We start from the raw sequence: 27,983 nt of genomic DNA, 5'->3' as shown, positions 1-27,983 counted from the left end.
TTACACAGCAACCTTACAAGACCTCTGAACTTTTCCTGTGATCTCAACTCAACGGTAACAACCCATGTTTCCATTATTGAAATGGAAACAGGCATGCATGTAAATAGTCGTAGAATAAACAAGTATCAAACTCCCATTAACTTTATTGACTTATATTAAGTGTCCCTTGACACTTAATTTTGAGACAGGTCAAAAATCTGTTTTTGCTTTTGGTGAAACTGAGTCAAATAAGTCAATAAAATATAAACCAGAGGTCTCTGAATAAAAGGACACACACTCTGTATTTACTGAGTATTTAGGAGTCAATCCATTGTGACCAAATCTGTTATCGAAGGGTGACCACAAATTAAGTACAGAAAGAGATGTGATTCAGACAAGAAAAGTGCTGTTTACCACTTTTAATTGTATCATGGTAGCACTTTTTATTAAGTACAGGATGCGTTCTGTACAACAGAGTAAACACGCTGTAAATATGCAGTCCTTTACTGCACTGTGTTGTAAATTTACAACAATACAATAAAGAACCTTATATTTCTATATTTACAGTACTGTGCAGATGAAGTATCTGCTACATATTTGCAGTGTTATTGAAATTGAGTATTAAAAATGAAAAGTTTAAGAAGACAGTTTGTCCTTCACTTTTTAACAAAGTTTAACTGAAGCCAAAACAGAAAGGAACTGTATTTTACACATAAAATGTTTTTATTTTGTGCTGTAACATAGTCCAGAAGATGATGTGGAGACTATGAGGAGGATGCAATCATTTTTAAATGTTTAATCTTTGTATAACTGAATGAATTTACTCTCCCTTCATGCTGAAGGAAGAGTAGATTCTGACTGAGGGTGTGGGGAAGAACCATGCTGAGAGATGATTGGTCCAGGAAGCTTCACCCAGAACACACTGTAGTTGGTTACTACAGTCACGCTGGAAAATATACCAAAAACAGAGAGAACACACATTTAAAACAGAGACAAATTTACAAAGTTCGACAGCTTTGATTGGTCTCAGATCAGATCATCTCTGATCAGCATTTCCTAGTTTTATACAAATATCAAATTTATCATATATCTAAAAGACTAAAGAGCTCTGGGTTCAGTTTGTTTATAGTTCTGTGTACTGCAGATTGTGTGACGGATCCTCTGTTATGTCATACGTTGTTTTTGTGGACTATCTGTTTGTGAGCAAGACAGACATGATCTGAAGCATAATTTACTTTCATTATTATGCTAACTGGGAACATAATTTGCTAAATAAACACGTTGATGTATTGAAGACAACTTTAAACCAGTGATTGCTAATTATGAAGAAAAGAAAAAAAACCCAGCCCTCAATAAATCTGATTTGTGTCAAAATAACACAAAAATCTTAACTGAGTCACCAGCTCTTTTATTTATTTTTTTAATTTTTGATGGGGTTGTCCTCCCACGGATAGAAATAATTCAGCAGAGGTATATATGTAAATACCAGCAAAGCACACCCTAATTACTATGAATAAAGAAATATACTCACAAAAACTGAATTTGTTGAGGAGCATCTGCAGGAGGATTCCAGATGACGACAACCTCTGTCTTTTTGTCGTCACTTGTGTGGCTCACTGCAGAATCCTGACAGTTCATTATTTTTAATGTTATTTCATGTGCCTGTTAGCACTGACACGTATAACAAATTAACCAGCAGAATAAAACAGCACTGCTGAGGTACCCTTGAGCAAAGATACTGTCCCCTTTATAGTGTTAGCCACCGTCCCCAGCTGGTGTTAGCTAATGAGTTCATCTGTTTAATTGTACACGTGTTTTACTTCTTGTTGGCCTATGGGGATTTCTGCAATAGTCATTGTAGGGACAGTGGTTTGAATAGAGGCCAAACTTTCTCTACTTAACCCCAAACAATTGGTGCATTGTAGGATCATTAAATTTAACACGAATCATAAATTATTTTATAATTATTTTCAATAATCAGAAATCATATTTTAATAACAGATTGCCTACAATAGACCAAACATTAGGATTAAGGTTATGTTTTTTGAATATCTGACACAGTTAAGTTAATTTAAAACAATAACATGGCATTGAGTAAAGAGATTTTCTTTATTTTTTCCTTCCTTGATGCACAACATCAAGCATTTCATTTTTCCCACAACACTTTTTTATGACTATTAACAGGTTTCTATGTGAACCTATGTGTGGATATTCACCTGCTGCTCATGGCAGGTAAGCAGCTGAGTCTGGAGCGGATCGGTCAGGGTGAACGTTCCAACAGCAAATCCTGAGTTCTCAACGGCTGTATCCCGAGCTTGAAGAAAGAAGCCCTGAAAATCTGTTGTCCCAAATAGGGTGACTGGAAAAGAATATTTATTTGGGGAAAAAAGATAATGCATGTAAACACTATTCAAATTATTAAACCAAATACAATTGAAATTTAAAATGATTGTCAGTATAGTGTTAGTTGAGGAGGTGGCCATGCATTAAACATATAGGAAAGCTCAGATATGTTGCATTTTACATTATTGGGTGTGTTTTAAAACATCTTATTGACTTATCGACTTTAATAGTTACCTTTTATCCGATCTGTGGGACCGAACATGGTGGCGTTGGTTTTTAGGTGGTAGGGGGCAGGAGTGGTCTGACTAGGAAATCCATGGTAGGGCACCATATCGTCACAGACTACATCAACCTTCCCATTGGAATAGCAATCTCCTGGTGCCCAGTAGTCCACCGAGGCGGTGATTAGAAGAAGATAACACGGGCCAAAGGGAGACATCGCCAACCTGAAAAACCTGAATCTGAAAAAGATGAGGTCAACTTTTAAGGTGGACTTGTTCTGGCAGGTTTTCGCTGACTGTGAAGTCAGAACCCATTATAGAGATGATGCTGTTCTATCAAGTGTCACTGACATCTGTCTTGTAGATTTTGCATAATCCTGTTGATAATCAAAAACTACCACATCAAACAAACAGGGCTAATAAAGCAACCTCTTTTGTGGAAATAATTAATCACATGTCTGGACCTCAAAAGTCCTGCACAGCTCTAGACAGAGATGAGAAAGTAGTATGACGAGTCGAAATAACAGATTTAAGTACTATACTTAATTCTGTTAATTATTTTTTATTCTTTTTTTATTCAAAAAAAAAACTGCTGCTGTGTTTTTTCAGTATTTGCTCATCCAAACATGGCACATAAGAAAAAAAATAACAGAAAGGCAAACTCTGGTCACCCGTTACCCATGTTTCTATCCTATCTGCAACTCCCCATCAACTGTTCAGGACTGAAGCCTCTTGGATGAGAGGCAAAATGTCTTTAAGCTTTTCTTAAAAGTCAAATTGACTTCATTAAATACAGAAGTCTGGTTTTTTAATAACCATGATCACACACCTTAAACGAGAGCTGATATGGCCTGACAGAATCGTGTAGTTTCAACCTGACCTGACCTCTTCCCCAACACATTTATGTTTTGTGTCTCAAACCTGCTTCTAATACAGTCAGCCGCGATTCATCCCTCAACCACAAAGCACATTTTTTCTAGCAAGTTGTCCTGAATCCTCCAAAGTTCACCATCACTGGTAAAAAGTTACACGCTGCCTTTGTGGCATTGAATTATTTATCAAACTGCTTGAATATGAGATTACACATAAAAATTAAGACTTTAAATAGCAGCAATCATTTAGTCCTTGTGTGTTAAAGACCTCCAGCACAGTTTTTTTCTGTTAAAACGTCCTAAGGAGTGACGTGAACATCAGTAATGAAATTAAGAAAAGACTTTCTTACCCTTTGAATTGGTGGCTGCTGCTAGTATTCAGAAGCTATCTATTCATTCAGCAAGTATCCTCTGAGAAACATCTCTTATTTATTGAAGCTATGACGAAACAAAACTGTAGAATTGTCTAATTGGAGTTTCTGGTTCCACAGAACATAATAGACGAATAGGTGTGGGCGGGGCTAAGATAATTCTCTGAGGAGAATGAAAGAAGTGTGAATCGCCTGGTAGCTAAAAAGTGTTGTGTGTGTCTGAGGTTGTTTACGTATGTTAAATATGTACCTGTTTCAAAGCAAATAGGAAGACTTTTCAAAGTTAAACTACGATTGTCATGAAAATAGGCAAACTGTCCAACTTAAGGTTCATTATACAGTACGTGTCCATTTAGGACACATTCATCCAAGTGTTCAGAGTCAAATTGTGGATAATCTGTTTGCACAGTGAGGTACAACATGCAAAGTGATAGCATGTAGCTTCTTCATCATCCAGAATTTGATATTTCTTATAGATTTTTTATTTTTTTATTTCTTTGCATCAGTCATTTTATCAGTGTCATTGCCTTATCAGTGTCCCACCTTTATTCGTCCCACAAAGGTGGGACACATGAATGACTAATGAGTATTAAAACATTAGGACAGATAAGATAAGATAAGAAAAGATAAGTTAAGATGAGATAAGATAAGATAAGATAAGATAAGATAAGATAAGATAAGATAAGATAAGATAAGATAAGATAAGATAAGATAAGATAAGATAAGATAAGATAAGATTTATGTAAGTGTTACTCAAGCTCGACTCTTGTTCGTTAATGTTTAATTAATCTCTCTCAGTACTGAGATACTCTTGGCAGACTCCAAATAATTTATGACCAAGAATGCAAGGCGAGTCATTGCTTCTGCTCATAAGAATAATATTTGTGGGGTCCAAACTATTCTGTAGAATGGGCCAGCTAAGTTCAGTCTCCAGTCAACATTTAAAGTGATATAAACAGGAAGACACATGAAGCATAGATGAGCATTGTGCATTCATTATGATTCTCTTAAAGTCATTAAAGGGGGTGAGTGTTTATTTGAAGATTATAAAGTACTTTAAGCCTTTTTTATCAACTGTGTTACTAATGTTACATCATTTCAAAATGTTGGTAAAAAACAAATGGTTTGACAGAAACTTCAGTAAAGTATCTCCATTCACACATGTAATACTCGACCGGGCCACATTTTGCATGAATTACTGCATGAATGCAAGACAACATGAATCCATCAGCCTGTGGCGCTGCTGAAAAGATCACGTGAAAACAAACTTAACTGGAGACTGAACTAAGCTGACCCGCTCTACAGAATAGTTTGGACACCCACAACTATTATTCTCATGAGCTGAAGCAATGATCCACCCTGCATTCTTGGCTATAAATTAGTTGAAGTCTGCCAAATGTAACTCAGTACTGAGAATTTTTTAGAGCTCTAAGAAATGAGAGTTGAACTTCAATGACACTTACATAAAGCTTACAATGAAGGTCAGCTTAGGTAAGCCCACAGTTATGTTTAAACTGCTTTCCTATGATACACAGAGCTCCTCTCTACTCCTTAACATTAACCATAAATACGGGGCGTCACCCTGGAAACAGAGAATAAATAAACAACTGCAGTCAGTCATCAGTGAAGCTGAACCTTGCACGCTGACCCTTTATAACAGCACATCCAGCCTTTGTTACAGTGATCATGAACAATAGTACAAACAACTACTTAAAAATATAACATTTATTTAACAGTAGTATCACTTGGCATTTAATATATATTTAATAAATTTCATTACATCACTGCTAGAAACATTTAAATACAAATCCAACAAATAGCAGTGTGTGTGTGTGTGTGTGTGTGTGTGTGTGTGTGTGCGTGCGTGCGTGCGTGCGTGCGTGCGTGTGTGTGTGTTTGAGACAGTGAGTGGAGAGAAAAGAAGGAGAAATAAATAATAAGGGTGAAGAAAAAAAAGTGGATTCTAACAATTGTGCAATGGCCAGTGTGTTTATAACACTGCTTATTCCCAGTAATGAAGCTAAATAGGTCATCCATCAATCCAACAGTGACATCACTGATCCACTCTGCCCAGTCAGCTTGTTTCGATCATCTCCCGACTACCAGGAAGAGACGGGACCCCTGTGGAATTGAGTGACTCTTACCCAATGAGATCAAATAGTTTTGGTAAAGGAATTTACAAACCAGGTGTAATGTTGCCCCCTGGGAAATGAAGTCTCCCTTATACTCAAGCTGTAGACCATGTGAGGCCCAACAGACGTTCATTCATTCATTCATCTTCCAAGAACCGAGCCTTGACAAACTCCATAACTAACTGTAGTGGACTGGGAGGAGTCATTAATGTTAACAAACTGGGAACAGTCGTTACATAGGCCACTGTGGAGGCTGTGGTGGAGAGGAAGACTCTTGACAAACTTTTATCCATCATGGGTAACCCCGCTCACCCTCTCCACCACACACTGGACAGACATCGGAGCTCATTCTCCAATAGACTACTACAGCTCCGCTGTCCAACAGCTCTGAAATATCAGACAGTGTCCCACCACCAGGCTGATGTTTAGATATGGCTTCACTAGGTCCTGTGTATGGCCACAGAGTTATTTATGATTAAACACATACCATGCTTGGGTACTGTTGCAATTATTATTATTATTATTATTATTATTATTATTATTATTATTATTATTATTATTATTATTATTATTATTATTATTATTATTATAAGGGTTAATATTGTTAATATTTATCAATGTTATTATTAATATTATTACTATCTTTCCCTGTATTATTTTTCCTCAATGTATATTTTCTGTAATAATTCTGTCCTGCTACTGTAACGTCTATTTATCCCAAACGTCAGTTTAGTATAAATAAAGTCTGTCTGTCTGTACCACATCATTGCTGATCCCTTAATACCAATCGTTCTGTCCAGTCGTTTCAAGAGAATATTGTTAACCTTGACCAGTGCCATTTCCGTTCCCTAAAATCTGAGTGGAAATTCTCAAATAAAGTGTTGGATTTTAACGAAGTCACTTAACGAATTAGCAACTTTTTTTTCCCCTGGTAAAATGGGGGGGGGTGTGGGGATTCCCCATTTTTATCAGTGTGAAACAGTGGAATTCTGAATTCGTACCATCAGCCATAGCGGAATTAAAAATCTGGACGATTTCCTCGTCGGAGGGTTTTAGGGGGGACAACAAGCGGGAGTCAAGCGATAGCTTGGAGGTTCCTGGAGCGGTGTGGAAGTCGGTTTTTGGTGTAGTTTTGTGGTATTTATTCCACTTAAAAAATGTCTTCTTTTGACTCTTTGGGAAATTTAGTTATGAGGCGACGACCAGCTGCTGAAAAGGAAGTTTTTGGAGATTTAGAAAAAACTACCGTCAAGAACGAAGAAGAGAGAAATCATCAACGCCGCCTGCTAGAGCTGTGCCTGAAAGCCGAACTGAAGTTACACAGGATAGGTACACAAAACCTCGTTATAATGGACGAATGTGAAGTAAATCTCCCTCACAAACTTCACATCTCTGACAGAGGGGAGAGGTGTGATGATTTTAGGAGATTTGTCCAATTGTCCTCATCATACTTACAATTAAGATCTGACTCCCATTTGCTTTTTATATATCGATTTTATGAGAAGCTGAAAGGTTATTGTTGAGTACATGAAGGAATCTTTGAATGTCTGTATACCTTTATTAACGCACTGTGTGATGATTTAAGGAGATTTGTCCAGTTCTGTCTGCTATCTTGCGGTAGGCATTTTAATATTCATCCATATTTTAAAAAGCGTAACTGAGTTCCTTCATGTCTGCGTTTGTGTCAAAGTATTAGTTTGTAGTCATGGTAACGTGATTCTCTTGTTCCTCCAGACGGCCCACAGCACAGTGTCTTTAAGGAGGAGGATGTGGAGGTTCCTGTTTACCAGCAACATTGGAACCAGGAGATGAAGTCCAGTGTGGACCAAGAGGAACCGGAGGTTCTCCACCTGAAAGAGGAACCAGAGGAGAAAAGTGGGTCGAAGATCGGCCAGGTTAACTGGCAGCTGAGGAGAAGTTATGATGCAAACTTCAAGATGAAGGTCATTAATGAGGCAGAGTCTTCAAACAATTGCCAAGCGGCTGTGAAATACGGTGTCACAGAGTGTAATGTACGGAGATGGAGAGCTCAAAAAGATCGCCTAAAAAATGCTCACAGTCAGAGAAAAGCTTTCCGTGGTCCTCAGAGAGGCCGCTTCCAAGAGCTCGACAGGAGGGTGTTCGCGTACGTGGATGAGAAACGAAAGGACGGGATGCCCATCAGCAGAGCTGTCATTCAGCTCAAGGCCGTGGAAATAGCCAAGGAGCTAAACATACCCACCGCTGACTTCAAAGCAAGCCTCGGCTGGTGTAGAAGAATGATGCGGCGTAACGGACTAACACTGCGACGCAGAACAAGTCTAGCCCAGTGCCTGCCCTCTGACTTTGGAGAGAACCTGTTGTCTTTTCAGCGCTATGTGATCAACTTAAGGAAAAAGCACTCTTACCCACTGGATCAGATTGGCAATGCTTATCAGACACCTGTGTTTTTTGACATGCCTACAACTGTCACTGTACACAAGAAAGGTGAGAAATCTGTTGTTATAAAACCTACTGGAAATGAGAAGAGCCGCGTTACCGTCATGTTAGCCTGCCTCGCAGACGGAACCAAACTCCCTCCGTATGTGGTTTTAAAACGTAAGACAGTACCTAAGGAGGCGATGCCAGCTGGCATTATTGTACGTGCCCAGGAAAAGGGCTGGATGGAGACCGAGCTTGTAGTGGACTGGCTCAAGGTTGTGTGGGGCAGATGGCGTGGGGGACTCAGAAAAAAGAGGAACATGCTTATTTTGGATGCATTTTGTGGACACTTGTCTGATCCAGTCAAAAAACAAGTGAAGGCGATGAACGTTGACTTAGTGATCAGTCCGGGGGGAATGACAAGTCAGCTGAAGGTGTTGGATGTTGTGGTCAACAAACCATTCAAAAACGAACTGCGAAAGAAATACACGGAGTGGCTCCTGTCTGGTGATCACGCACTCACACCGACAGGAAAGATTCAGAAGCCTCCGGTACGTTTGCTCTGTGAGTGGATCCTACAGGCATGGGATGCAGTTTCTCCAAAGAGCATCATCCACGGGTTTAAAAAATGTTGCATATCAAATGCCCTGGATGGCAATGAGGATGACGTGCTATGGGAGGAGCCAGCGGAGCCAGATGGGAGTGAGGACAGTGACACAGAGCACAGCGAGGCAGAGGATGTTGGTGAGGAGTAATGTTCTGACATGACAGATCTCAGCTACTCTCAAGTTTAAACCAGTTTGCATTATTTTATTGTAATGTTTTTCCTGATTCAGATTTCTTTCAAGACTACAGTTAGTTAGACTTCACTTTCATGGTTAATGCGGTTATTGCAATTTTGTTGTTTTATCACAGTAGATTGGTTTATTTACATTTCAAAAACCAGAAGCCATTCATTTACAAATGTGATTGCATTTAAGTTTACATATTTAAGTGTTCAGATATTAAGATGTGACAGTTTTTGCATGATTTGAATGAGGCAAAATAACATGCTTTTTCTCGCAAATATATTGTTATAGTCATTTGTTTCAGATGTAGTGTAATTATTTTCTGTATAAAAATTACGTTTGGTGTTCAAAAAGTCTTTTTTCAAACTTGAGTCTTGAAAAATAGGGGGTCGTCTTATAATCAGGGTCGTCTTATATTTAGGCTAATACGGTACTGTCCGTGATGATTTAAGGAGATTTGTCCAGTTGTCATCATCATACTTACAATTAAGAATACTGAATACAATTACTGAATAATTGTTGTTCTAGTGGAGATTCTGGTGAAAATCTGTGTTGCTATTGTGCACCAGTGTCTGATTTGAAATTATTTGAGTAGTTTGTTGTTTGGAAGGCTGAAGTTTCTAGTAAGTTCTTGAAAGGTGGAAAAATGACTTTCTATTTAAAAATCTTTGAATGTCTGTATACCTTTATTAACCCACTGTGTTTAAGTTCTGTCTGCTATCTCGTGGTTGGTATTTTAATATTCATCCATATTTTAAAAAGCATAACTGAGTTTCTTCATGTCTGTGTGTCATAGTATTAGTTTGTAGTCATGGTAACGTGATTCTCCTGTTCCTCCAGATGGCCCACAGCACTATGTCTTTAAGGAGGAGGAGGTGGAGGTTCCTGTTTACCAGCAGCTCTGGAACCAGGAGATGAAGTCCAGTGTGGACCAAGAGGAACGAGAGGTTCTCCACCTGAAAGAGGAACCAGAGGAACTCCACCTGAAAGAGGAACCAGAGGAACTCCACAGCAGCCAGGAGGGAGAGCAGCTGGTCCTGAAGCAGGAGACTGAAGTCGTTGTGTTTACTCTTACTCATGAGGAATATGACCAGAGTGAAGATCAGACTCTGTTCATTAAAGCTCAAGATGGTGCAGCACAAACAGTCAGTTGTCAACCTGCCAGTTATCAGCTCTGTGCTGGGAGCAGCAAATATTGACCTGCTGATGTCTAGCTGCTCTCATGAATCAGTCAGCCATGATGAAAGAAGAGAAACAGAAAAGATGTTGAGACTGTCAGTTTCAGTACCAGGGAACAAGTAACTCCAGTAAGAAGCCATTTGTTTGTAAGTGGGGGAAAGATTTTAGAAACAAAAGTGACTTGATTCGCCACATGAGAATCCACAGAGTGAGAACCCTTAAGGTTTTAGGTGTGTGGGGAAGTTTTCAGGTATGTTTATGGCACAAGTTAAACATGTCTACCCTGTAGCACTGTTCTGGAATTTATAGGTGAAGATTCTGTTCTTTCTGTATCGTTCACAAATATGTCACTGTCTCAGAACCGTCATGTTTGAATCGAAAGGATATTTTCTTTCCTAAAGCTTCGTCTGCAATTTAATCCTAAAATACAACATAGATAAGTCTGTTGGAGTAGATCTGCTCTTAAAATTAACTAAAATGTAAAGGAATTCTGTCCCCCAATTTTTTGTCATGCTGTGGTGGAATAAATGGAAATGGATTCTCCTTTTCTATTAATTTGAAACAATCACATTTTGGATCCGTACCGTTAGTTCCTGTGACAAAAAAAATAAACCTTGAATCATTTCCTAGTTGGAAGTTTTTCTGGGTTAAAACAAGCAGAAGTCACCAAATTGCTTGAAATTTGTTGTGGCTGGTTAGGTATTTTATGTTCATTGTCATTAAATACACTCTCACCTTTCAATATTCAAATGGAGAACAAATTAAATGTCACGTTGAGTGTTTGGTGTCATGTTAAGTGGAACTGGGAAGTTTTAAACGAGGGATCGAGAATTTACAGCCTTAGAAATTGATGAAAGTGTTATAAAATCATTTTGAACAAGCTCGGAGTAGAGCCGCTGCTCCTCCTTCTCAACCCCCCCTCCCAGACAGTGATCACCCACTGTCTGGTGGGGTGAAGCAGCTTTTGGGCTTCGTCAGCTATTACCACATTTATGTTAAGGATTTCTCAGGCGTTGCAAAACCAATGTATGAGCTCCTTAAAGCCGGGTGTGACACCGGTATTACCCCTCCAGGGGAAAACCAAGGGACCTCAGCTGTCTTCAAAGACACCAGTAGAGGGGACTAGTGAGCACCAGGAAGCCTTGGATCACCTAATAGCCTCACAAATCCTCCAGTTCTGGCTTGTCCAGACTTTAATTTACCATTTCAGCTCCACACTGATGCTTCGGAACTGGGCCTTGGCGCCGTACTCTTATCAGCACCAGGATGGTAAACTGAGAATTGTAGGGTATGGTTCCAGAACACTAACACCAGCAAAGAGACACCTGCATAGTGGAAGATTGGAGTTTTTGGCCCTTAAATGGGCAGCGTGCGAAAAATTTAGAGATTATCTATATTATGCAACCACACTTCACCATTCATACAGACAATAATCCTCTAACGTATGTCATGAGCACTGTAAAGCTCAACGCTGTTGGACACCACTGGGTCCAAGAGTTGTCCAATTTCAGATTTGACATAAAATACAGACCAGGAAAGGCAAACACAGATGCCAATATTTTTGTGTATCTGCAATAAGCTGGACACTCATCCAGTGTGCACCCCACCTCTCACTCATAGTCAGTTGGGGTAGGTTCCAGCATAACCCCTGGCCTGCTTGAGCTGATGAGATGATTACGAAACACCAGTCTGTTGGAGGGGGGGGGGGGGCTGGATGTTGTAATTCCGGTCATCATGATGAGAACAGCAGATATCCTTCATAATTCACCCTTGACACAGAGCTCCTCTGGGTGACCTTACGCTGCGTTAGGGGTGAAGTTCACCCCACATGTTCACCACAGTCTCCAGCCACTCCTCTTCTGAACTTCGTTTTTCAACTATTAACTTTTTTTGCGCTGAAATCTAACCAAATGAAGATCAGAAAACTGAAGGTGATTATCAGTTTAAAATTAGTTTATTTCAGGACTTGTTTCCATAGAACTTCTCAAAACTATAACAATATGGCATTAGGCTCTAACTTCTTGAGTGGCTATTGTGGCATTTATATACCATGTAACCAAAAGTCATCAATGATGAAGATAAAAAATAAATTTAAAAAACTTTTATAACTTTGCTCTCCTTCACTGCCTTAAAGGTCCCATATTATGCATTTTAACTTAATGTCATTCAGCTGCCAGATGTCCAACTAGACTGTATTCCAAATATTTTGACCTAAAGTGATCTGTGGTCCTAAATATCAGCTTTTCAAAATCGCTCATCTGAGCTACTCACAAAACGCTTCGTTTCAGGCCTCCGGCTGCAGTATGTTAATGAGCTCCGCTGGTCCACGCCCCCTCACCTGGGCCACGCCCCTCTGACGTAGAGCGTTAGGCTAACGGGACACTGACCGGCAGTACGTTTGTTATCATTATGGCGTTTGGATGACCCATCGTGTCGGCGTACATTTATGACGGACCCAGAAGCGGGGGCTCCTAAAGAAACACCGACTGTGCGGCTGCAGCAGGACGTTTCTGATTGGTTAGTACGTGTGAACGTTACTTAGTTGGTTCTGTGTTGTGTTGTTGTGTAACCTACGTCATCACAGGACGTTAGCATCGTCCGGTAGCTACTTTAGCTTCTACTCCCGCCTCTCATCACAGTAATAATGTCACATGTCTTATTATTTATTTAGTATGTGTACAGATGTGTTGACTGCTAAAAAGTTGCGTTATTTCTATAAGTGACATTAAAGTCTGGTGGTGGTTCTGATAGTTATTACCATGTGGCTAATGCTAGCTTCTGCTCACGGCTAAGTTACTTTTTTTGAGGCAGTCCTCTGTGACAAGACATCTGCTCTATTTTGAGGTGTCTTCACCTGTTGTACAGGTGTCCCTGTGGACACTGAATGTATGCCAACAGAAGCAGAAAACATCTGCTGTTTGGAGACACACAAGTAGCAAGCTCACAGCTAAACCACAATGTCTCTACGGTATCCGGCTACTTTTACAACTGTAAATTTAAATGACCTTTACCATGTTTTCCACTGTAGGTTAGGAGCCGTCTGCAGGAGGTTGTTGAGGTTCTGTGCATGACTCAACATCCTGGGTTCCAGCCTGTGTGCCTAAACGTGTACACCCTACAAAGGGCCGGTCACGTACTGAGGGCCGATTATGGCCCTTCACATCTGAGACCAATACATCGGTGAGTTGTTCTTTGAAAAAATGTCGGAATAAAAACTAGTTATGTCTTATTTTTCTTCATTAGGCATTCCTTCATTAATGCAGTAACATGACATATATAGGTACAACAAAGTCTAATATATTGTATTTGCGACACCTTGATTTTTATCTTATTAATAGTCATGCTGAACATTTTTTAGTATTCACAATCCATTTCTGTTGACATATACAAGCATTTATTTACATAAAACAATACATCCAATAATAATAATGAGAACACAGAGCCATCCTGTCAGGAAATCAACAACAGTTGTAATACTCGGGATTGAAAACGTTGTGAAATAAATAATTTTGTGTCCTTTTTCTGTAGATGGTGCAGACATCTGGCCTATCGCACCTTTGTTGGCTGGTGCTGGGGCTACTTAGGACGCAGAATCCGGGTTGTCACCCCAGCATGTGTGGTCCTTCACATACGCCAGGAGTTTCCTGAAGACAAAGGCCACTACGCTGGATTTAGACCCGAGTCTTGGTTGAACCTGGTCATGTAGCTGGCAATGACCTCCTCCTTGTCAGGACGCTCATACTAGGCAGACAGATTCTCGGGGAGAGGAATGGACAACATCTCATTTGTGTATGGCATGGGGTCCACCAAGACTTTGTCACATATGAGGTCCAACGTGTCAGCTACAAAACCTGTTCAATAAAACACAAAGATAGATATTTACTGTTATTGATATTGTTTGATTCATTTCTCTGTTTAGAAAAATTGCGTTCAAAATACATCCTGGTACTTGCTACTAATTTATTTATTTGTATGGTTACTTTTTACTGTGTTTTGGTGCGAACAATTACCAACAGAATTTCAAAACATGTTTGAAATATTAAAATATTGCAACACTAACAGAATGTTGGCTCTGTCTTGTGAGGTTTGACTGCATTGTCCCTTCAAAAGCCTTTGGAAAGTGGATCTTGTGGAGGGGTACACCAAACGTAACAAAATAAGGAGCCAAAACAATATATGACATACATGAAAATGTCTCAAAATTTTTTTTATACTTAAGTCTTCACTTACTGTCTTGCTGGAAAATTCTAATACACAACACTCTTTTACTGAACTACTATCAACACATGTGCATTCACTAACACCTATAGACAACTATATTTAGAAAATTAGTGTACTTAACCAATTTTATTAGCACATTGTATGGAATATGACTTGTACATACCTTTACTTCAATAGTGGGAATGAAGAGTCCTGCAGGACAGCTGCGTACCAACAGTATGAGTGTCCACTGGGTCAGTTTGGCCCCCCACGTCCCTTGAAGCTGTAGGCTGAAAGGATGCACAAGGAAGAGGGACACTAATTTTAGGACACCAATGTTCTGATATTGGATAAGGAGGACAGACCTGTGTGTGTTGTCGCTATGACAACCAACAAACAATCGACTCTAACACGTGCGCGCGCACACACAATACGAAACAAAGCACTACTCCCTACTTAGCCTAGCATAAGTTGACTTCATTTATGCTGACAGATAATATAAAAGAAAATATGAGACCAACTTACGTGTGTTTTAGTTTTATACTGTAGTTCCAGCACGCACACACGCGTGGGAGTGCACGTACACACACGCAATTCGAAAACGTGAAACGAAGGAGACCTCCCTACATAGCCTAGCATAGCATGACTTCATTCATGCTAACCGACAAAAAAGAAAAAAAAAAAGATACAATGTGAGCCCAACTCTGGTGCGTTGTACCTACAGTAGGTACTGTAGGTTTACCACACACACGTTGTACCTACAGTAGGTACTGTAGGTTTAGCACACACACGTTGTACCTACAGTAGATACTGTAGGTTTAGCACACACACGTTGTACCTACAGTAGGTACTGTAGGTTTAGCACACACACGTTGTACCTACAGTAGATACTGTAGGTTTAGCACACACACGTTGTACCTACAGTAGATACTGTAGGTTTAGCACACACACGTTGTACCTACAGTAGATACTGTAGGTTTAGCACACACACGTTGTGCCTACAGTAGATACTGTAGGTTTAGCACACACAGGTTGTACCTACAGTAGGTACTGTAGGTTTAGCACACACACGTTGTACCTACAGTAGGTACTGTAGGTTTAGCACACACACGTTGGAGCGCACACGCAAACACAAAACAAAGCAGCACCACCTAATTAGCCAAATAGCACTCGATCACTTATGCTAACAGACAATTGCAAAAAAGATAAATGTGGTGAGACTTACCTGTAACCGGGGTGCAGGTCCTTGGTCCCGTATGGTTGGGAGTGATCCTTGAATGAGGATCAGTCTCAGGCAAAGCCCCGTCTGGACTGACCCTCATTGCTAAAACAGGCTGGAGTGAAGTGGTTCACACACAAACAGACGAGCAGGAGATGTAGCTGCACAGAGCCATTAAAATTAAATGCAACCACGCTCTCTTCTGTTCTTTATTGGATGGGATGAAAAATAAACACTGGTGTTGATTTGTACAATCAACAACTGAACAACTACCTTGTCTCCTTCTCATAGACGCCATGTCAACAGCCTGCCGCCTCACGTCAGACACAAAGAGCTCCGTCTCGGGGATGGCCACGCCCTTGGGCGTGTCAATCAATCCATATCGTCAACGCCCCTGAGCATGTCCACCAATCCATATCGTCCAAAACTCTGTCCAATAGCACAGAGTGCAAAGTCTGACGTCAAGAATGCCTATTCTAGCGCTTTATGGTGGAATCGAGTGGTTCAGAGCCATGACTTCCTAAAAGTCCAAATATCTATTCATGCAGGAAGTGTTTATTTACCAGCTTCTAGGAGTTGGTCGGGTTAGGGAGGACCACTACGTATATGTAAAGACCTGAAAAAGTGTGGTTTTCATAATAGGGCCCCTTTAACTTTTTTAAACTGCAGGTTATGGTGGAAATTTACCGCCATCTGCTGGTCACTGAAAAAGTGTAAAATCGTGAAAACCGTTGTACAGTGCCTCTAGTGGTCAAAACTCGACAGTTTAACACTGACCTATCCTCTACTTTTACAAACATTTGTCAAAGAATGGGACATTAGCAGGAACTGAGGAAGGAAAACACCACAAACAACTGTGAGTAGGACTAAAACCAAGTAGGAAACTCAGCCACAAGATGAGTCAGTGGATTCTGAGGCGAGTATTAGAGAGGCAAGCAACTCTCTTCAGTCAATAACGGCAGACCTCTAACCTTCATGTCATCTTCTGATTAGCTCAAGAACAACGCATCACTTAAACATCAGCATGCCAAGAAATTTTGGACAATTTCATGAACCCAATTTTGTGTGAAGTTTGGAGATGACTCCTTCATGTGCACAAAGCAAGATCCTTAAAGACTTGAAGGAGCCAGTTTGTTGGTCTGAGTTGCACATAATTTGTTATAAATTTCAGTGAGGAGAAAAGGAATATAATACAGATTTAAGTTATTTTAGACTAAAAAGTGGAGGAAAAAATCCCTCGGCCCACAAAGGTGCTGGAAAACATAACTAAATGAAAACACGGTGAGAAACATGTGAACACATTTCAAGTTTATTTATAAAGATGCAGAACACAGTTTACGCACACGCACATACATGGATCCAAACAGACTGGAGTGAAGTTTATTTGGGACTTGACCAGTTGGTGTGGACCAGTGTGGCTAAACAAGTCAGTTTGGTCACCAACAAGCAGAACAGGTGAATTAATTTGTGAACAATTGTTTTAGAACCAACAGTTTAATCGTCAAAATACCTCAAGAATTTCAGGGGCTTCATCTCCGTGAAATCCGTAAAATGTGCTGTATTCTTTTGTTACAGGGAAAATTTTTAATCAGGAATGTGACAAAACTGTGCTCTAATTATCAGATCACCACGCTAAATGTTATACGTGTGAACCTGTTTTACATTTTTATTCACCACTGTAAACATTATAACTGCTACCAAGAGAAGAAACCGTTTCCATTTTTTGATCATACTTCCATTTGTCTCAATAACATCAGACTACTGTAAATTGAGCCTTGGGAGATCAAACTGAAGGATTCCAACTGAACACTTACTATGGAAGGAGAGGAGGGCCAAATGTGACATTTGTGTTTGCATCGCAACCAGCTCGAATTTCTAATTCATTAGTCTAAAGTCAGATTTCTGAGTTAAAATGTGCTCCAGGTAAACGTCCTGTCCTGTAATCACGTTCCAAGACTTCTCTCCTCATTCTGACTCTCCTGAAAGTTAAGACCACAGGTGAGCAAATCAAACACAAAAAACCTCTCACTTTGACAAGTAGGGATGATATAAATTTACAATTCAGCATTTAGAACAAGAATCAAGTCATCTGATGCAAAATCCTAAATTTAAAGTTTTCTCTAATCTTGTGGGTTGTTTTTTTAAAAAAATTACCCTTATACATCTGTAGTGTTTCACCATTGGTGCGTCCGTCACCTCGGAGTATCAGCCATGACAATACCCGCAAACTGTGAAAATAAAAAAACCTGCTTTCCCATTAAAAAGGGGCTCGTCTCCGCACAAACTGGACCAATCAAATACTGGTTAATTAATTCTATGACATGTTTTGAAGGTTTATACATTAAAAAAATGTCCATTCTTGCACAACTCAAGTAACTCAACAGTTGTAATGCAAGTCGGCTTCCTTCCTCATTCTCTGACTTCCATGTCTAAAATCAACATCATATAAATCAAATCAACATGTCATCAGTTTTTCATCATGTGGATCGTATCAATAAATCTCTCAAACTGGGGAAAACTAGAGAAAGAAAATTCAAGTTTCTTTAATGTATATACCACATATTTTCCTCAGCTGAGAACTTGTATCCTTTATGTAAAAATATTATCAGAACAAGGTGAACGGACAAGGCTGTTTTAATCATTTTAATATTAAAGAGATTTGTTACCATGGTGATCCATCCAGATTAAAACAGATCCACCTTTGTGACCTTGAATCCATCAAGATCTAGTTATGGGGTTAAATATTATACAAATACATTTGTTACTTTGCAGTTCTGCCCCAGTGGGGTGAAACAGGTATTGATGTTATGATTGTTTGTCCAATCAGAGTTCACGTGGGCGAGTCCATTCTCCAAAACAGATATAAAATACAGTACAATAAGTCGGTCGAATAACAAAAGATTTATGGCACATACATGTTGCACTTCACATTCACTCGGCTCTTGCTGTCGCCCCTTTACATCGTCACATTTGTTCCGTCGTGGAAAATTTACACTCCTCAGTCAGCTCCACTTTCAAAATTCAGTGTTTCACCCCACCAAGCTCACTGGACCCCAGTGTGTTCTGCGATGGTGTGAACGAGCTACGAGTGTCCCATCCGTTACAAATCAGACAATCAGAGTTTGTTTGTGGAGATGTTGAACACTTTAATGATCTGGACATCACCAAGCAGCAAAAAACGGAGCCTTAAAACACACACTCACGCGCATACATACACATACACACCTTCTCCATGTTACAAAAGACATTTATAAAATGACAAGCTATAGAGAGCAGCCACAGATATTAACAGTTTGTTCCTACAGGCAACAGATCAAGACAGACGCAGCTCAGGGTTCCACCACCAGTCCTCTGCTGTACATAGAACCACAAACCAGGACTGATGTTCACATAGGCAGTCTGGAGCTTAGAGGGCCCAGAGGTCCATTCACTGGGTGCCCCACATGGTTCCTGCTTAGAATGATTCAGCCTGACAGATTGCGTCAGTTCAAAAGTTTGTCGACCTGTAGTTTTATTTGAAAAACTAAGATTTCAGAGAACATTCACCACATTATTATGGGAAAAAAAAAGGGAATTCCCCTGCTTCAAACTTTTACATAAAGGCTGGTCAAAAGTCCATTTCCTCAGGTTAATGCCTTGGTAAAATGCATGAATAATTATTTTGTAATTTGTTTCTGACAGGTACCTAAGTAAGATTTTATTTTAGAAACCTTCTTTGTCAAAGTGTGACATGTGAATTTTCCCCTCATTCAGTTGCTTGTCACAAACATTTCGTGATACACATATTTAGACTGAAGCATCCCATAAACAGACGGCTGAGGATTTCACGATGTCTCCTCTCAACATTCGCCGATGTACAAACTAAATAGCAGCCTTTGCTAAAACAAAATCGAGTGTAAGAAAAACTGTTTACTCTGGAAAACAGCACATTGTGAGTTCACATTGTGCAGGGGGGTGGGGGTGGGGTGTTTTGCTTCGACCGCCCTGCTGGTTGCTGCACTGATCTGCTACCTTCTACAGAGATGAAGATTTGGAAGAGACACAAAAAAAGATAGAGAGAATATAAAACAAGTTTCGTCTTTTTACAAGAGTCCTTTCAGGGTTTTGCTGAACCCTCTCATCTCCTTCCGACACACACATCCCCCTCCTCTTGTTTCTGTGTGCATGGGTGTAGCCAAGTCCATGTGTTTGCTTCATACTGGTGAGTGTAATTGTGTTGTTGTTTTTTGTGTATGTGTGTGTGTGTGACTACTTGTGTTCTTTAGTAGGAGCAAAGTAGAGCTCCATGGGTTTGTTGACCTTCCAGTACTTTTCGCTGACCAGCTCCAAGGAGAAGGAACCGTTCAGAACCTGTGAACACATTTAAAGAAATTGTGAGCTCTTCTATACATTTTTTTAACACGATCGAGCAAATTCAGGCTAAAACACAGCGGAATTAACAGCCACCAATGACTTTTAGATTCAATAATTCACTAACTTCCTAGGAGTATTTTAAAATCTTTTTCAACTTTCTTAAAAGTTGGTGTGTTTCAGTAAACGCTGTGCTAGTTTCCAACCCCAGAAGGTGATGTATGGAGGATTGTCGACTCTAAAAATCAGATTTTTCATAGAACAATTTCTCTTGAAAAAGGGACAAGAATAAAGAGGGGAGACGACCTGGATCACCATCTCACTGTAAACGCACGCACACACACAAACAATCCATCTGGCCTCGAAATTTCGTTGTACCATCTATGTGTGTGTATGACAATAAATAAAGTATAAAGTTTGACTTGACTTTCACACACACACACACACACACACACACGCACACACACACACACACGCACACACACACTGTGGAGGCTGTGATGGACTCAAACTGTTACCCATCATCAGGGTGTTTTCTAGCTCCTCCAGCTTATGCTAGACACGACTGATCAGCAGATGTTTGGTGCCTCAGTCCATTTATCATTTCCTTTAGGTCTTTTCTAACAAAACTTAAATATTCACAGCAATATAATGTATTAAAACAACAAGACCACTGCTTCCTTACTTTAGGGGCGAGTTACAAAAAAAAAGAAAAAGGATCAGTTTTGATTGAGATTTCTATTAAAAAAATACATAAGAAAGTTGTCAGGTGGAGACAGAATACAGAGGGTTCATTAGTTCATCATAAAGAAAAACAAAACAAAACAAATAAAAATTTAAAAAAAGAGTTAATGATAAAAACATGATTCATCTGCCAAAACAGGTCAGCATTAAAAAATAACGATGCCAGTGGCGACCGAAGGCGCTTCTGCAGTGACCTGTTCTTTGAGATGTGCTTCAATCCAAAGTCCTTTCATATAAACACATATCAGCTCGTGCTGATAGATACGGTTTGTTGCCTTATTGATAATAGGCATTGTCTTTATCATCTTTAGTAAAGTTTCCTGAAGTACGTCCATTGCTCCGCCCTAAAGGTACTGCTAATCCACAATGACATCACAGCCTCATCGTCACGCAAAGACACAGCCAGACAGAGGCGGAGCTGGATTTCTAGGACAATTTCTTCTCTAGCAGCTCAAACAATGAGTGTGTGTGTTCTGTTGTGAAAGTTGGAAACTGCAGACTGACTGGCTTTTGTCTGTTCTATACAAGAGTCCCAGAAGCAGCAGCTTTACTTCATTATCACCACTGGCGCCGTTACTCAGAAATGACAGATCGTCTGAATATGCATGACTGGAATATTTATGTGCAGCAGTAAAAGTCACATAAGGTACTTGGCTTTGTGTGTGTGTGTGTGTGTGTGTGTGTGTGTGTGTGTGTGTGTGTGTGTGTGTGTGTGTGTGTTAGTGTACTCACAGTAAACTGGTTTCCAGCAGTAGGGATGTAAATGGTGTACTGTTTCTCTGAAGCTGCCTCCACGTTAACCGGACTGGCCTCCGAGTTTCTCCTCAGCTCCTCCAGAGCCAGTCTGACCGCCAGATATTTGGACAGGTGGTCCACAGTGGCGTTACCGGAGGTCTTGATGTAGCGTGGAACAAACTCAATACTGCGCACACACATACACACACACACACATCAACGGGCAGTTTGGAATTGTTGAGCACATGTTCAGAAAAGATGATCACACATTAGCCTCTATGTTACGTATCTGTTCAGCATTCATTGTGGAAATGTATTTTAACTCCAGTAAAAGAAGTGTTTACCTGATCTACGCGCTGTATGTTTTCTACCTAAAAGCACTATATTTCATTTTGGGTACAATGTTTTCAATCTTCTTATGTTTTATCAAATCTAAAAGTTTACTCAGCAATTTGTTTTAAAAGAATCTTTTTTTTCCACAGATATTGGAAACATAGAAACATTAAAACTCCAGTTTATGATGATCAGACAGATTTACTAGAAGCAGTCGTGTGTAAAAAAGTATGCGCTACCTATTCTGTCCATCATCCTTTTCCATCAGAGTGGGATGTGGCCTGAACACCAGTTCTATTTCGCTGGCGCCGCCATCAATCACCGAGTCCCCACCGCCATTCTCAGTGGCGTTGTCCATGTCTAACCCGCTGTCGTCGCTGGTCTTGGTGCGCTTGATGCTCGGACCCGCTTCCTGGGGGAATAACGTGGAAACATTTGGTATTATTACCACGATGAACACAGAAACGTAAGTAAAAGAGTTGAACTAAATTGAACTAAACTTTCTAAACACCTTCTTTTTATCAGATCCCAATGAAAGATTGGTTAAGGCAGGTTTAGTCAAATATTATTCATAAATATGATTAATTTAATGTGCTTCTGGATGATTATCCAGACAACAGCTTATCTGGAACTTTTAACAGTTTATTATTTGTTGCAGCAACAACAATGAAAATAGAAAACAGAAGCGCAAAACAATGAAGGGTTAATAATATTTAGTGGGGTTTTTTATCTGTTGAATTGTTCTTCATGCGGCTGCTTAGTAATTTAGTGGATTCTCAACCTGTTTTCAATGTTAATTATTCTATTTGATTTCAATGTTTAACATTATTCAACAGTCAAACACAATGTCTTTGAAGGAGGGTTGTGGTGTCATTGTTTTCTAGATACAGCTTCTTGTTGCATTTATATTAGCCTCCTTCTAAGTACAAATATACTTTAATATCACATATAGTAAGTGGGTTATCAAATGGCGGTTATGTGTGAACTTCATCTATGACATCATACCTGGTTGCTGTGGACGGACGCGTTGCTACAGTGGGAGGAGTCTCCATTATCCTCTGCTCCGCTCCCGTTCTCTACCGGGTGTCTCTTCACGCGCTGCTGTCTGACATAAACGCAAACTCGTTTTATTAAGCAGGATGTTCGTCTTAAGGAGGAAGACGATCTGCGCGACGCGTGTTCTGAGACTGCGGTGTCTACCTGGTCATTGCCTGAATCTTCAGTCCCTCCTCTATACTGTGGGACAGGGCTTGCTGGTTGTTATGTTTGCTAATCCGGGCCAAGACTCTCTCCTGATGGGCTTCGTACTCGTCACGACTGGGATAAATCTTACCTGCAATAGGAAAAAAAATTCATATAGCATAGTTCGCTCGCCGTTTGGTCACAAATTAACCACTACTTGTTTAGCTACTTACTAATTAGAGCATCAAAGTTCGGGTCTGGACGCAATGACCTCTTAGACACCAACTTCTTACGACAGGTGGGACACTCTTTATTACTGCAACGACAGTGAGGACAGACGCTAACACCAACGCAATAATCAACCCCATTATTAATGCCACACATTTCAAATGTAGGATTTCTCTCTGGGAAGGATAAATAATGAACACAATGAAAAATGTAACTGGGTATGTGATTTCTGGGCTGGGTCGGGTTCCGATTTCTGGTTGTTTTTTTTAAATTTCCTGGATAGATCTGGCTGCAAAGAGCTCTGTCGCAGCAGCTCAGCGATAGCTTCACTCCTCATGGAGGGTGCTTGTTGAGGTCGCTCTGACATATGAGAATTTTGTCGCGTCGTAAGCTGCCGCAACTTCTAGATCTTCCTCAGTCATGGTGCTAAATTGCAAGATTAGAAGTTTGATTTTCACTGACAGGCTCCACAAGACTGTAGTTTGGGGACCACTGCATTAAAAAATCTTGTATTAACACCTTAAAATATAACTCCTGCCATTATTCCTCTTGCTGCACTTTGCTGAGGTCTTTTATAATTATGCTGATGCAAATCTTTTAGAGTAAGATACTTTTTTTTTCTAATTTAAAGCAGTACTCAGATAGTAAAAACATGTCACAGCGGTGACACGACTCAGTGGTGTGGTAACACATCCATCCATTTAAGACAGTTTGATGAATCTAACACCTCGTGCTAAAATTCAGAACACTGGTCTGGTCCAGAGCTTGACTTCATGTAAAAACACTAAGAACTTCTACAGAAGCCCGTCCTTATGTTTATAACACATTCACCAACACATTCTCTATACTTCTGACATTCATGTTACAGAATTAGCTCTCGTTTCCAACAAACGAGCTCATCCGAACCCTGTGTGTTATGATAACTCACCCAGATCTCAAAGCTGTGATGATACAATCGGCACAGAAGCGGTGCAGACATTCTTTGGTCGTCATTGTGTTCTTCAGCATATCCAGACAAATGGGACACATGAGCTCACTATGCAAGGACCTGGGTGATACAGCGATCTCCAGTCCATCTGTTATAGCCTCCTGTGGCATTATAAAAAACAATTTTGATAAAGATTAGTACACACCCTAAAACAACTTGTACAATTCAATGTCATGATATCACATGATTCTCATACATCTCATTGTTCCCTTTTCAACAGCAAGGGAAGGGAAATGTGTTTCTGTTAACCATGAGCAGATATAACTGTGGTTATCGCATCTGTTCACCAGAAGCATCACCATGTGTGATTAGGGAAGAGTATGTTTTTCATCTTTACTGACACTTAAAATGTTTATCAAACTGTCTCTCCATTACTGGGTGCAAAAAAACATGACATTAATACATGTGCACCCTGATTTTTTTTAAATTTTACTGTAGAGAAATGAAAAACAATCAGCAGGGCAAACTTGACGATCATTTTGTTCAAAGATCACATTCAATCTTCTACAGAAATAACTTCTCTGGCTGCTTTATTCCAAGGGAAGAATTGACCAATGAGATCTCAGAGATCTACCATGACCAAGATGACTGAGAGTGTCCAACGACAGTTCGCCAATGGGTATCTCTCCAAAATTAATGTCTGTATATATTATAGTCTGGATGTGGTGAGTCATCTTCTTGCAATAAATAACTACACAAATGGTCAGAAAACAGTCTCTGCAAGGTTTTTGACATTAACACACAGGGGTGTAATTTTGTGGATATGGATTCTATCATCTTTTACTCTAACAACACTCATGATCCTGCCTGTGGTGGAACAATTAGCAGTTAGAAAACCTATGTTAACAACTTACAGCGCTATTTCACAAAGAAACCACTGATTTAGCGTGCATGTGTGTGTGCGTGTGTGACCCAAATTTGAGGTAGTTGACAATGATGCATAATATATGAATACTTTTTTTAATAAAAAATAAAATCAGTCAACCAATCAGATGCTTGGCAATTTAGAGGAAGGCTGTCATTATGGAGCAGACTAACATTTAGTCTCCCACCTATTCATTATAGCAGCAACCACATAAGAATTAACTGACATTGCATACATCCCACTAATGTCTACATAGGAACCAGAAGTTATTTATTGCTGGTTTTCTGAACCCATGTCTGTGATCGAAACAAATTAACTGATAATGAAGTGGTGAATGAACTGATGGTTTGATCAGTCACCTGTGGCGTTCTCTGTAGTTCATACAGACTCAGCTCCCAAGTCTTACTGAGGGGCTGAACTCCATTGGTCTGAACTGTCTGAGTCATCGCTGCAACACTGAAACACAAGCACAAGAAATAAGTGTGAGATGACCTGGTGATGCATATGTGGAAGAAGGTTTGGTCCAACGATGCATAAAACCAAAAATACATGCAATCCTTCAAGCACCAGGACTGAATGTTCTTATGTTACTGTAGCATGTTTGCATATTCAAAATAAATATATTGGAATAACTCCGACATACTTTTGAATTCAACAAGTACATGTCAAAAAAATTATTTTTGTTTTTACAATATGGATGTAAATATGTAAATATACACACATAAATACAATGGTGTGAAAAAGTGTTTGCCCCCTTCATGATTTTTATTATTATGCATGTTTGTCACACTTATATGTTTCAGATCAAAAAAATTTAAATATTAATCTAAGACAACACAAATGAATATAAAATGCAGATTTAAATGAAGCTTTTTATTATTAAGGGAAAAAAAGAATTCCAAACCTACACAGTCCTGTTTGGAAAAAATGTATTGTCCTCCTGTTAAAACGTAACTTAATTTTGGTTTGTGGTTATCTCTGGAACTCCAGTGAACCATAATCAGAGCATAATCCAAAAATGACAAAAACATGGAATAGTGGTGAACTTTAGTAGTGAAAACCACTGCAGAACAAAATGAACATGAAGGCTCATCTTGATTATGCCAGAAAACATCTTGATGATCTCCAAGTCCTACCGGAAAATACTCTGATCTGATGGGACAAAAGTGGAACTTTTTGGAAGGTGTGTGTCCCATTTCATCTGGTATAAAAGTTATCGCCACATTTCAGAAAAAAGAAAACCAATCATATCAACAGTAGAATATGATGGTGGTAGTGTAATTATCTGGAGCTGTTTTGCTGCTGCAGGACCTGGAACCATCAGTGTACCAACAACAATTCTAAAAATATGAGTGGGCCAAAATTCTTCCACATTAGGATTTTTCTCACCCTTAATAATGAAAACAGCATTTTTTGTTCACATGTGTTGTGTTTGACTAATATTTAATATACACAGTGGTCCTTATCAGTGTATGGATCATACCACTGTATGGTCCATACATTGATATGGTAAATAAAGGGTCCAAAATGAACTTTTTGACTCACCAATCAAGTATTTGTGACAACAAGTTTTGAATTTCCTAAGAATCACTCACCTACAACTGAAATCCCTGAAATGACCAGTTTTTACTGATCAGAAATAAAATAATAATAATAATACCTCAGGTCTCTTGCTTCGCTCAGCTATATGTCGTGGGGGGGGGGGGGGGGCGGGGGCACACACAAACACACAAGACCGCTGAAGGCTAATCCTTCGTGTTTGCTTCATTATAATGACGGGGGGGGGGGAATGAGAATAAATAGGGATCATTCTCAGCAGTGCAATCACCAGGTCACATTAACCTACACTCAGCGTGCTTCGGTTGTAACTGAGAGAAAACGTTTCTCGGGATCTCCAGTTCGATGTCGCGTTGGTTTTATTTCAGATAGCGCAAGCTGGTGAACATAATAAACATTAACATCGGTCTCAACTTATTCTATTGATACTTAAAGTTCCGATCATCTGGTTTTAGATAAAACCAGATGATCAGTTAAATTCACGCAACGTTCAACTGTGGGCTTCGGCTAACGCTAATTAGCTACAAAAAGATGCTAGCTATTTTTCGTACCGGATTCAAAGCCTAAAATGCCAAATGTATTGCATTTATATGACCATCATACGACAAAGAATATTTACCTTGTCGACTTTTTTGCTACATAAAACGACCAAAACAGCCAATACATGTAATTTTGAAGGGGGTCGTGGATGCAATTTGTCGCTGTGACAAGAGGGGAAAAACAACAACAGAGAAAGAGACGACGTGCTAACCTCCTGAAGCAAACCGGACGCTTTCAGGGTCGGTTTGCTAATATTTTATCAGCTTCACAATCGCACTCTAAGAGTCATAATGCACACGAATAAAACAGCAATCTTATTATTAATCTATTCTCTTAAACGAGCGTTTATCTACTTACATTTTCAGTTGTCGTAAAGAGTCGATCTAGCCAGCACGCTCTGGCGAAGGCAATATGGCTGCTTCATAAGAAGCAATGCATTTTGGGAAATTGAGTATCCATACCAGTGGCGAAGATCTGCAGACAGAGGAGCGGATATGTCTAAAATGTCTGGAAGAGTAAAGGAAGCATTTGTGAAACATTGAACAACTGGAACCAATTGTTTCGAAAATGGATTTATTACTCGAAGCTTCGGTTACAGTGACCTCTCCTGGAAAAATACAGAGCTTCAATTTAAAGAATATGCTTAGGAAATCCTTTGATGTGCACACCTTAACTGAATATCATGTCCTATTTACAAAAAAAAAAAAATAGAACCAAGGCAGTCACAGACTGCAACATGCCGCGACACCCCTGAATT

The 27,983-nt window shown here is 39.6% G+C and overlaps 2 protein-coding genes and 2 long non-coding RNA genes across 4 annotated transcripts; 1 reads left to right on the top strand and 3 right to left on the bottom strand.

Moving 5' to 3' along the window:
- Window positions 1-16: 16 nt before the first annotated feature.
- LOC137612689 (putative ferric-chelate reductase 1) lies at window positions 17-3,864 on the bottom strand. The gene is made up of 5 exons (XM_068341344.1): window positions 3,766-3,864; window positions 2,557-2,783; window positions 2,196-2,338; window positions 1,511-1,605; window positions 17-925 (listed from the first exon to the last, which is right to left on the bottom strand). The coding sequence occupies exons 2-5, from the start codon at window positions 2,759-2,761 to the stop codon at window positions 811-813; spliced, it is 558 nt and encodes a 185-aa protein (XP_068197445.1). The 5' UTR covers window positions 2,762-2,783; window positions 3,766-3,864; the 3' UTR covers window positions 17-810.
- Window positions 3,865-12,654: 8,790 nt separating this feature from the next.
- Window positions 12,655-14,333, top strand: LOC137612740 (uncharacterized). Its single transcript, XR_011038868.1, has 3 exons — window positions 12,655-12,802; window positions 13,314-13,465; window positions 13,814-14,333. It is a non-coding gene; the product is annotated as an uncharacterized lncRNA (long non-coding RNA).
- Window positions 14,002-15,982, bottom strand: LOC137612741 (uncharacterized). The gene is made up of 3 exons (XR_011038869.1): window positions 15,711-15,982; window positions 14,670-14,775; window positions 14,002-14,136 (listed from the first exon to the last, which is right to left on the bottom strand). It is a non-coding gene; the product is annotated as an uncharacterized lncRNA (long non-coding RNA).
- Window positions 15,983-16,997: 1,015 nt separating this feature from the next.
- Window positions 16,998-27,642, bottom strand: rnf2 (ring finger protein 2). Its single transcript, XM_068340401.1, has 9 exons — window positions 27,584-27,642; window positions 25,489-25,585; window positions 24,205-24,365; window positions 23,282-23,364; window positions 23,067-23,199; window positions 22,872-22,971; window positions 22,106-22,278; window positions 21,531-21,720; window positions 16,998-20,054 (listed from the first exon to the last, which is right to left on the bottom strand). Exons 2-9 carry the CDS (start codon window positions 25,573-25,575, stop codon window positions 19,953-19,955), a joined length of 1,029 nt encoding a protein of 342 aa, XP_068196502.1. The 5' UTR covers window positions 25,576-25,585; window positions 27,584-27,642; the 3' UTR covers window positions 16,998-19,952.
- Window positions 27,643-27,983: the final 341 nt, after the last annotated feature.

This window comes from Antennarius striatus, chromosome 18 (genome assembly GCF_040054535.1).
Source record: "Antennarius striatus isolate MH-2024 chromosome 18, ASM4005453v1, whole genome shotgun sequence".
Lineage (NCBI taxonomy): Eukaryota > Metazoa > Chordata > Actinopteri > Lophiiformes > Antennariidae > Antennarius > Antennarius striatus.
Note: the sequence above shows the minus strand (reverse complement) of the source record. Positions and strands in the feature narration are given on the sequence as shown.